Source organism: Vicia villosa, unplaced genomic scaffold (assembly GCF_029867415.1).
Source record: "Vicia villosa cultivar HV-30 ecotype Madison, WI unplaced genomic scaffold, Vvil1.0 ctg.000650F_1_1_2_unsc, whole genome shotgun sequence".
NCBI lineage: Eukaryota > Viridiplantae > Streptophyta > Magnoliopsida > Fabales > Fabaceae > Vicia > Vicia villosa.
The window spans coordinates 37,720-50,001 of record NW_026705291.1 but is presented as its reverse complement, the minus strand read 5'-3'; the positions used below and the strand labels follow the sequence as shown (position 1 = coordinate 50,001).

Here is a 12,282-nt window from a genome sequence, read left to right as displayed (position 1 = left end):
AGTGGACTTATGTCATAGGTAATTGTGTTTCTAATAACCAAATAATCATCTTGATCAAATTCAGTTTCTTATTTTATTTTAATTATGATTCTAGCTACTTCCGGTAAAAAAAAAAAAGATTGATGGTAAAAGAGCACCTATGAATTTTATACAAAAAACTTGAATGAAAATAGCCCTAACAACTGCGGTTAAATTTGTTAGATTAGACTTTAGAAGGTCTGAATCTGATTTACGACAAATTAAAAAGGTTTGAGCTTAATCTATGATATAATATAGATTTTTTTTGTTTGAGCTTAATCTATGATATAATATAGACTTTTTTTTGCGTGTTTTACTTTTTTTTTTTAAAAGTCTAATCTGGTCTGAAAATCTATTTTAAAATTGGTTTCTTATTAAAATTTTCAATTAATACATATTATTTAAGGTTGATCTATTTAGTCTTTTTTTCTATTATTTATGTATAAATAAACTAATCTATTTAGTCATGTTTTTAATATATATGCATATATAGGCCAACATATTTAGTTTATTTTTAAAAATAAAAATTGATCTATAAAATTTTATAACTTTTTTTAATAATTTAAGTCTGAATTATTTAATTAAATAAACTTAAAAAAAATTTAAATTAAACGTTAAATAAACTAGATTAAAGATAGTCTCCTATAGACCGATCTGACGTAATCTCATCCCTACGAAAATATAAAATTAGTCTAATCAAATGAAATCTTATATTATACTAAATCTGTAAAGTTGTTTAGTGTTTATTGTTGATCCAATTTAATTGTGTGTTTAGTATATAATTTTTGTTTTTAGACAATTTTTAAGAAATATTATACTGACCTAAGAAGATGAGAATAACAGAATAACTTAGACCTATATATAGATACAACTACTTCTGCTCCACATCAGCAGATCAACAATAGTAACCTAATTTAGTAAATTTTGTTTAAGATACTATAAGGTTTTTGAGAGTTTTGAGGATGCATGTAATATGGACTTGTAAAATAAATTAAAAGATAGGTTTTAATTATTTTTAATAAATTTAATTTTAATAATATATTAGATTTAATTTTATTAAGTTGGTTTTTTATAAAAAAGGCAAGAGGTTATATTGGATTATTTTTTAAAGATCCATATTAGGCAAGTTTTAGTTTTAAATAAATAAATTGTAAATAATTTAAAAAATAATTAAATTTTCTAGAAAAAAATATTGAGATGTCAAAATCATTCTACTACATTAGGAAAAATACTTGCATGAACACAAACATAACAAGTGGCTTTACAAACAACCAATCATGAATTTTTATTAGTACCATATTCCTAGCATCCCTTTCTAAATTGAAAAAATATTAGGTGAAATGAAAACAATAAAATATTTATCTTAGAAATAATGCATCCTTATTAGCATTTTACATAAATTATATCTCACATTTCTGGTCTGGATATCTCTTTATTAACCATTGGTATTAATTGTCTATGACATGAGAACAGATGGTGAGATACACACATGTAATGAAAGTATTGAAGAAGTTGATGATGAGAACAAAAAAATCACTTACAAGCTATTTGGTGGAGATATTGACAACTTTACTGTTTTTAAGCTCATTCTTGAAGTGATTAATAAGGCTGATGGCACTGCTGCTGTTAAATGGACTATTGATTATGTGAAAATCAATGAAGATGTTGATACTCCAAATGGCTGGATGGATTACCTTAGCAAAAGCACTAGAGACATTGATGGCCATCTTGTCAAGGGAGAAAGAGTTGCATTATAAGTCCATTTAAGCATGCATGTAGTATTGCATCTTTATGATTATTGTGATGTTTGTAATGGCATGCATGTAGCATATATAAGCATGCATCATGTTTGCTTCTCTTGATGCTTCATTGCTTCCTTAGTATGGAATAAATGTATCGGTAATGTCTTGATGATCGTGTCGTGTATTATATTATTATCATTATGCAATGCAAATTAAATAAATGGACAATGTGCTTTGCAGTTTATATCTGGGTAATAATGTTTCTGAATGATATAAGTTCAGTTTGTCAAATCTTCCTAAACGAAGGTAATAACATATTAAAATAGTAGGTATAATAGGAATTATAAATCCCTAGCAAACTCAAAAGTAGAGATGATCTTGGAGATTGGGATCTTTCTAATTTTTCTAGGTAAATGACAATGGCGTTTGATGTTTGAAACCACTGGTTTATAGAGGGATATTTTGATTGCTAGACATGGGTTCTATGTTGTCACTACTGTCACAAAGATTAGAATGGTTAGTCTTCGGTTTGTTTCTTCTCTGTGGAGAGGTGTCTCTCTACTAGATTCTAAAGTTAACAAAACTTAAGATTGGTTTATGGGTGGCTAAGAAGGAAGGTAGAATTGGGTACATTTACTTCTTTCTAGAACCATCCATGAGTGGAAGGGATTCCTTTTAGAGTTATTTTCGTTAAATGTTATCTTATCTAAAAAAGTTGTTGCGGAACATTCTGCACCCGAAGTTGTTGCGCCATTACATAATCAAGTATCAAATTTGTTTTCTTATTTATCTATGTGTTTATGCGTTTTTAGGAATTGCGAAAGAAATCTTAAAAAGATCAAAGATCAAGACTGTTCTGGTGTGAACAACCAGATTCCGAGGAGCTTGCCCCCAGAGGTGAGGGAAGCTTAGGGAAAGGATGATTTTGTGACTAACTTTGGAGATTTGGAAGCAGTGGGCTAGGCACTTTGTTTCAAGATGGTGTCTGGCTTATCCCTCTTGCGGGAGCCCCTTTTAAAGTCTTATCGGTGATGGATTAGATCATCCGAGGTTTTGAGGCCTATTTATAGTATAGACCTTAACCCATATTGAATAGCCATGATTTAATGACTGTGTAACCGTCCATTAATCACCTGTAACGTTTTGTAACCGACCAAAATGGCTTGTAACGCTTGTAACAGCCCATAATGGCTTGAACCTTCCGGCTTCCGGTTAAGAACCTAATTTCTGCCTGCGTGCAGTTCTCGGTCGACTTAAATGTTTACCGGGTAGGGCAAAGTACTCAGCCGTATGTGTATTCCACACTATAGGTCACGTATTTATAAATATCCAGAGTATGGAACAAGCACCCCGAGTATGGATCCTCGTTGACGAGATGATATGCTCGGTGTAGCAGTGAAATTGGTGAGACTAAAGTCATGGGAAGACTTAGCTCATTTTAAACAGAGTCGCCACCGCGCTTTATTGTTTCCAAAAAGGAATGGGTGAAAGAACGAATAAAACCCACAGAATTTTTTAAAATCAAAACTAATAAACTTATAAGAGTTCTGGCTACGGAGGATTTGTTATACAAGGGGAAGGTTTTAAGCACCCCTCATATTCATGGTACTCCATGGGAACCTCTTTGTTTTTATGTTATTATCTTTTGTTTATAAATACCCTTTTTTGTGAAAAAACCTATGTGAAAAACTTGTTTGAAATAGAAGAGGGTGTGGATGGGAAAAGAATGTTTTGAAAGTGAGCTCAATAAGATATCGCATCTTAGGCCTACATACCCCTTAAGTGCAATAGGGAAGTCAGAGCTTTTGTAGTTCCTCTTTTAAAAAGTAAAAAAAGGGGGCCAAAGTGGCCAAAATATTTTTGGGTGTGAGCTTTAAAATACTCACAAGTTTTCTTTAAAAGAGGGTTAAACTTTAAAATACTTAACAAGTTTAAAAGAAGATTAGGCTTTAAAATACCTAATAAGTTTAAAAGGTTAAGCTTTAAAATACTTAACAATTTTGGAAAAGGAATTAGGCTTTAAAATACCTAATAAGTTTAAAAGGTTAAGCTTTAAAATACTTAACAATTTTAAAACAAATCAAAGAAGGACCAAGCTTTAAAATACAAGGTGAATGGGTTAAGAGAAGTTTCATCGGGAATAATCCATCTCTTAACACCAAGGTTAGAAACAAGATCAATGGATCAAGAATAGTTTCACCGGGAATAATTCTATTCTTAATACCAAGGTTTCAAAACAAAAGGGATTGATTAAGCTTTAACAATACTAAACCATAAACAAGTGAAAAGCTTTAAAATACTTAGCACAAACATAAAAGAGATTGGAAAAGAATTTAAGTACCTTGACAATTTAGTCAATATCATTCCCATCCTTTGGATAAAATATCAAGGTTAAACAATTAACAATAAATACGTCATGTATGTACAAGAACAAACAAGTGAGTATTAACAAGCAAGAGATGAATGCATCTAAACTCTTAGATTCAAGTCATGTATGAATGATGAATGATTAATGTGATGATTAAACATTGGGTTATATAAACAAAATATAACAATAAGTACAAATCACATGGATATAGAATCAACAAGTATATGTACAAGACAAGGTTCAACATTTAAGTACAAGGCATGGATTAAAATCAACAAGTATGTACAAGCACAAATAAACATGGATAAACAAAGATCAACATGTTGCAATTTTTTGGTTAGGGTTTTAAACCTAATGGGTTTTTCAAATTAGGGTTTTAGAAATTAGGGTTTTGAAACATACATCTAAACCTAATTAATTTTAATTGTTAAATATCAATTTCTTTAAGAGAAATGGGCAAAAGGTACATAGATAAGTGAAAGACACTCTAACCTAACCCTAAACAAGTATTAACAAACATTCATAAAGTTCTATAAAAGAAACAATCAAAATAAAATAATTTTTAGTTGATTTTTAAAACATAAAAGAACATGTTTTTGATTAATTTTTAAATAATGATAAATAAAATATTTTTGAGATTTTTTAACATGGTATTAAAATACACAAGATAAATGATCATACAAAAAAGAACAAGTTAAAAAGCTCAATTTTTCAATTTGTTATGATTTTTCGAAGGTGTGAACAATATCAAAATAACAAGTGATAAAAAATTTGGAAATGTGGAGACTAGGACTTGAACCCACGCCATATAGATCACTACACAAAATAACCACCAACTGGGTTGCGCGCGTGTGGTGTAAATGGGATGCATTCAGTTCAACATGTATGAAAGTTATTTGAAATGAGAAAAATGCAAAATAAACAAAAAGTCTAGGGTGAGGGGGATTCGAACCCCAGACTTAGAGGTCACGCGCGCTAGGTACAAGGATGGTTGCCATTTGTGCTGTATACGATGTAGTCATAAAGGAATTACTACCATTCAATATATTTTAAAACCAAGTGGTAAAATTTGAATTTCCCTCCACCCAGACTTCATCTTCTTCGTGAAGACAACAACATCTCCATCAATGGTGATTTTTGAACTTCACCAAATCTCAACCAATTTTCACAAAATAAAACCCTAACATGATCAGCATGAACACACGAACTTAACCATATAATTAACATACATTTATTCAAACTTAAACACTCAAATTTCTGGAAATTAGTGATGAACCCTAAAAATCAATTTTAAAATTAAACCCTTAATACTAAAAATTAGTGAACAGGACCTTGGGGCTATCAATCTACATGTAAAATAGAGCATTTTGGTATCAAGAACTGCATGAATTGAGCTCCATTTAAGGAAGCTCAAAGTTGAGCTCAATACCTCTGAAAATGGACTTCTTGATCGTGCTTAGGACCGTTCCAGAAGCTTTCTTTTGATTTGAGTAGCTTCAATGATCCCTAAGGATGCTTTCTGGGCAGCCAAATTGGATTGAACACTCCTCCTTCTTCAAACCCGATACCACCTACAAACACAAAAAGTTATGGCTAGAACACTTGGTTCTAGTTGTTACAGATCTGAAACAGATGTTTAGATAGCTTCTATGTGTGATATAGAAGGTATCTAACACATAAAATCAAGAAACACACGAGCCAATTTCAGTTTCCAAGTTTTGGTTCAAAGGTTCACTATAATTGAGTTTTGAATGGTGATTTTCTGTTTGGGGAGTTTGGCAAGTGTTTAGAGGTTATGGATAGTGTCTATATGTGATATAGAAACTATTTGAAGTGTTTGTTTGGTAGGTAAGTGTTTGGTTTGAGTTTTGGCTAGTGATGAGCTTAAAAGCTTAGAAAATGGGGTAAAAATGGTGATTTTTGGTTAGAGACCGTTTGGTAGGTTAAGGGAGGTATGGAAAGCTTCTAAATGGTATTTAGAAGTTGTTCAAACTCTTGTTTGACACCTAGAACTTGTGGAACTCAAAATCACTGTGAAAATGCAAGAGGTAAGAAAAGAGAATCTCAAGTGAGGTAGTGACTTGGAGAATTCTGGTGTAATTGATGCAATGAGCAATGCCCTCTATTTATATGCAAGAATTAAGGTTTGTGGATGGCAAAAGTTCAGATTTTTAAGTTCACATGTTACTTGTGTACCATCTTGCTTGTTTGTGAAGAAATAAGAAAGTTATAGTTTCAATGGTGAGGTACAAAGCTTTAAGCATGCTTGCAAAGTTTTGATTTGATATTAGAGGCTTGCTTGTGGGTTTTATCTTGCTTTTGAGGCTAAAGAGACATTGTAGTGGCTCAAGGAGTGGACTTTGTGCATAAAGCTAACTTTACTAGAATGGAAGTGTTAACTTTGTGCCATTAATGGAATGATCAATTTGATAATGGCTTAAACACTTGGATTATAGATCAAAAGCAAGTGTAATCTTCTGATTATGGTGCTTTGAACAAGTTATATGGTCTGCAAGAAAGGAATCTTTAAAATTTGAACAAGTTTGTTTCATAACTTCTTCACTTTCTTCATGTTCTTCTTCATTTTCAAGTGTTCATGGTGCCATATTGACAAAATCATATCTCATGAATGGAGCCATGGATTTTCATGCTACTTAACTTTTTGGAAAGCCCTTGATACATACTTCAAATTATTAGTTAAAAGTTTCCTCAAACTCTTTTTGGATCATTGAGAAAAATGGCCATAAAGTTAAGAAAAAATCCAAGTAAAACACTTGAAAATTTCTCTAAGTCTTTTGAAAGTTATCTTCTTAATTCCATATCTCTCAAAATAATCACTTTTTGAAAAAAGTTCCATTGTGATAAGTTGTTTGTTTTGCCAAGATCTACAAATTTCATGTTGGGAGATTTTTTACTATGTAGGCAAAATTTGGAGATCCATGAATTAGGTCAAAATAAACTTAAAAACCCTAATCTGACTTTTCGTTGACTTTTTGATTCTTGATGAATTTTTTAAATTTTCTTTGATCAAATGTCTTCAATATCCATATGATGATGATTTGGATCCTTAAAAGTCCATGGTTGACTATTTTTCTCAAAAGTCAAAGGTTGACTTGCACAGTTGACTTTTCCTGATGAACTACAATTTTGTGATTTCTAAATGAATGATATGGATGGACTATAATGTTGATTTGGATGCCCTTGAATCATATTTTGAGTCTTGGAACCATCTCCTGATTAAAAGTCAACCCTCGAGTGAAATTAGGTCAAAAACCCTAATTTGAGCTTCTGAAGAACTTGAAGGTGATTGATCTTGCATTGACCCATCTTTGGACCTTGGTATTGATTGGAGAACCCTTTGAATCATAGAAGAATGTTGAACTTTTTGTGGGCCACGAAACCCTAATTTGCTTAGCTTCCTCTTGATCAGTCTCTTGTCTTGGGACACAAGCAACAAACAACAATTTTTTTGTAATTTTTGGGTTAATAACTGATAAATTCATGATGGTTATAATGACAATGATGATCCTAATATTTAAGCTATGGTGGGATCTCAGTGGTCAAAAATTGGGGAGCAACACTCGGTCATGAAGATCTCGAATATTTACAGCCATCACATGTGTTAGGAACAAATGAAGGGCATCTGCGATTTTAACTTTAATCGGCTGCGATCTTATGCTTTAATTGAAGCTTTTCTCTTTACATGACTTGTACAAAGAATTAGTTTCCACTTCTTCTAATTGTTTGAATTTTCTCATGTGACATAAAAGAATGAAGCGAGATGTAATGTTACTGACTTGTGAAATATGTTCGTGCATTTTTACGCTTTGGTTGTTACCTAACTGTCACATGCTCACTAATCGAACAATTGTTGTTTCATGTACACTACTTTGACCTAAACTTGTGAGTTTATTCTTGTGTGATGCCATGAGGCTATGGTACTTGTTTTAAGACACTTAAATACATGATGTGCTACTGCCCCAACTCATTTCTCATTCATCTACTTGTATAGTTATGCATGTTTGAGTTTATTGGAGTCTTTTTTAGCTAGTAAGCATGTTAGGTTGTAACCTAGTCATAAAAATGTGTTGATTGATTTGTTAAGTGTTTTCTTTTCCAAGTTTCTTTAAACTAAAAAGAGATTGTTATCTTTAGCACTTGTAAGGTGTCTTGTTTCAAATATTTGTTAATGTTTGATACATGATTGGTTGTTACCTCAATATTGTGATGCTACTTTGTTAAGTGCATTTTATTTTGAGTTTTGTTAAACTTAAATGAAAAATTGTATTTGTTTTACTTGTGAAGCATATGGTTTGTCTTTAGTTCTTGTTAGTGCTTAAGATGAGTGTTGCTTGGTTGTAACCTTGTTTCCTAGCCTTGTTAGGTATAAGTGGTCTTTGAGACTTGTGAAGTTCTCAAAGTAGGATAGTAATCCTTTAGCTAGGGTAGTATCCTTTAGCTAGTATCTTTCCTTGTTAGGTAGAGATATTTTCTTTGCCACTTGTGAAGTGTTCAAAGTAGGATAGTAATCCTTTGGCTAGGGTAGTAACCTTTAGCTAGTATTTTTCCTTGTTAGGTAGAGAGATTTTCTTTGACACTTGTGAAGTGTTCAAAGTAGGATAGTAATTCTTTGGCTAGGGTACTAACCTTTAGGTAGTATCTTGCCTTGTGATAGAGATCTTTTCTTTGACACTTGTGAAGTGTTCAAAGTAGGGTAGTAATCCTTTGGTTAGGGTCGTAACTGAAGGTTGAGAAAACACTTAGAAGGGGGGTTGAATAAGTGGTTCTTTAAAAACTTGATGAAGTAAAGATAGACAGAACACATTTATTTTTATCCTGGTTCACCTTCTCAATAAGGCTACCTCCTTTCCACCCTCAACAAGGTGATTTGCCTCTCAACAGAGGTCTTAATCCACTATAATCTAAACCTGATTACACTTGCACGACCAACTGCCGTGACTCACAATACAATGCATGAGCCAAACTGCTGGTGACTAACAACCCTGCACAAACCAACTGTTTGTGACTAACCAACTTCTAAGACTCAACTAGTCCTAGACTTCTTGAGAATCCTGCCTGACCCAGCTGGTCTCTCAAGGACTCAGTTACCACGTAACTTTTGATGGCAGTGTATAGTGTTGCTTCTAGAAAGCTGTAATCACCATTGTGATATTTCACTAAGATTAAGTACATAATAATGAACTCCGAATATGGATATGAGAGTTTTTGCTTCAGAGAGTTTTTCTTCAGACTTGATGATATTTCAGAGTTGCAGTGTTCTTCTGTGTTCTTTCTTGTTTTTTTTTTCACTGTTGTATTTTGTTTTTCAAACGATCATGACTATATATAGCTTCATAATTTTTGACCGTTATCTTCAACACTTGTAGGCAGCATTAAATGGTTTGCGTGTTGTCTTTACTTTTGCTTTCTCCAAGGATTTGCATGTGGATAGCTTCTTCAATCAACCTTGGGAATTTTTCTTTTGGAGTGTTGCAGCCGTTTTTCTAATGATTATGTCTTTAACAGTTTTATTTTGAATCAATCTTCGTGATCTTCTGTTTCAGCTTGTATTTCAACTTCTAATGTAAGCGTATTCCTTTGTGATCTTCTGTTGTAAGCGTATTCCTTTGTGATCTTCTGTTGTAAGCATATTCCTTTGTGATCTTCTGTTGTAAGCGTATTCCTTTGTGATCTTCTATTGTAAGCATATTCGCAGCAGTTTGGTGCAGTATCAAAAGTTGCCTTGACTCCTTGAGTGTCTCTTCCATTTATCCAGCTTTATATTTATTCCAAGTTCTGATTGTGCTGGTACATCTTTTGAAATCAACAATATAGAATTAGAGTACCATGTTTGCTTATACAAAATTTATTTGTTTGTTATCATCAAAACACTGAAATGTGATTTGAACTAAATTATGTTCTAACAATAACCTTTAGCTATTATCTTGCCTTGTTAGGTAGAGATCTTTTCTTTCACACTTGTGAAGTGTTCAAAGTAGGATAGTAATCCTTTAGCTTGTTTCTTACTTGTGAATTAGGAATGTCCTTTAGACTTGTGAAGTACTTAAGAAGAGTTTGTAACCTCTAGCTTGTGTGTTGCTTATGCTTAGGTGTTTTGTTAAATGCTTAAGTTGTTTCTTTTCTGTCATATCTTGTGAAGTTGCAACTTCTCTCCTTATTCATCTTGTAATTGCATGTTCCCTTAGGATAGTGACTACATATTAGTTAATATGTGTTACATAGACTTTAGGTTTTCATCCTTGACCTTAGGGCCACCATTGTATGATAATTTTAGGATAGAGATTCCCTTTGTTAGTCATTCCCCTTCTTCATCTCTTTTTCTCTTTCAACTTTTAAAACATCTGATAAATAACGATGTGAATCATACTACTACTTCTTTTATAGTGGGAGAGAAATGATTGGGGTGTAGACCCTAGCCTATTTCTTTACTACTTACTTTAGTGGGAAAGAAATGATTGGGGTGTAGACCCTAGTCTATTTCTCTACTACTTAGAGAAACGAGTGGGGTGTAGACACTAGTATGTTTCCCTACTACTTACAAACTCTTTTTGTATGATTCAAGTCACAAATTAATTCCCTTAAAAAACACCCAATCAAAAACACTTAAAACACTTAATAAATATACAAAGGTTAAGCAAAGTAAGGAAGTGATGCAAGGCCTAGTAGTGGGTCTCGTTCATCACAGATTTACATCGAAAAATACAAACCACTGCACTTTCTTTTTCTTCTTAGAGCATGTTAAATCCTTTCCATACTTAGGTGTATAAGTCTCCAAAGGTCGAGCATCGTTGGAATGTGATCTTAACCTCTGTTCACCTAAAAAACACAAAACAAATGGAAATTGTTGAGCCGAACTACGACGCCCTGATTCTTGATAAGGGATACGTATGCATCAAGTCGCGGGGCTTGAACGAACACAATTTTGTAAATATTCCTTCTTTTCCCCATGTTTTCTTTTCTCTCTTCATGCATGCATTTTCCTTAGAATTAGGCTTTAGACACATAGATTTCACCCTTTGATTAGAAACAAACATAGGTGGATCCCGTCTAGTACGACGAACATGAGGGGTGCTAATACCTTCCCCTCGTGTAACCGACTCCCATACCCTGTTCTCTGGTCGTGAGACCTTGTTCTTATTCTTGTTAGGTTTTCTGATATTCCTTTCCCTTAATGAGATAAATATATTAGTGGCAACTCTGGTTGTTTTTTGCAGTAGCGACAATGTTGCGTATGCGTTTTTTGGAGTTTCTTCAGCCGCAAGTTTTTCAGCAAACTCTAATCGCAAGAAGCAATTTAGCGTGTTGCTATTTAAGGAGAATATCTCCATAACATAGAACTCAAACCATGAGAGATAGTACAAGGCATTTATGTTTGTTGAATCTTTGTGTTTTTGTATGTTTTTCTTGTGAAACTCTATTTGTTTGAACATTCATATCCGAAGGAATGGATTTTGGTTTATTGAGTTATAATAGTTTAATCATTCCAACCTTTTGTAATCTTTTCAACACTAGGGATAGTTGTTGCGAGAAAGTGAGTGGGGTATCATTAACATTCTGAAGAAATTACATGTTATGAGACAAATGGAAATTAAACGCAAAGTGAATCAGAAAGGAAACAAACAGAGGTAGTCTCCAGGTACTTTTGCACAATCTCTTCTCTTTCAGTCTGCTTCTACTTCTTCTTTGCGATTAAAGTTTGTGTGTTCTGTTGTTGTGCGATTTTCTTCTTCTGTGTCGTTGTGTTGTGTGTACAGAGAGTGGTGAGACTGTTAACGAATGGTTTCGGTGAGTAGTGATATTTGAGTTGTGAGTTTCAGAGGTTTATGCAATGATAAGGTTAGGGTTGTATGAGAGGCTGAAGGATACAACTTGGTTGTGGTGAGTTACCGAAGGTGGTCGTGAGAAACTTGAAGCAATGGTGTTGAGTGTTAGTGTTATTTCATGGTTATATGTTAGGTGGTGCGGTTTTGGTTTTGTGAAGATATTGGATTGAAAATTTTGCAGAGGATTGTCGTGTGAATCGTTCCCTTTCCCTATGTTGTTTTCGTTCTGATTTATAGATGATGAGAGGTGGAATTGGAGGGAGAATTGGAGCCATAATTTTGAAATGAAAGTCAGTTTTTGTGTCCTGAT

The 12,282-nt window shown here is 33.2% G+C and overlaps 1 protein-coding gene across 1 annotated transcript; it reads left to right on the top strand.

Moving 5' to 3' along the window:
- Positions 1-5: 5 nt before the first annotated feature.
- On the top strand, positions 6-2,003 carry LOC131630152 (MLP-like protein 34; the record flags this gene model as incomplete). Its single annotated transcript, XM_058900943.1, has 2 exons — positions 6-18; positions 1,492-2,003. Coding segments are annotated over 2 exons (297 nt in total), but the record flags the coding sequence as incomplete, so codon positions are not given.
- Positions 2,004-12,282: the final 10,279 nt, after the last annotated feature.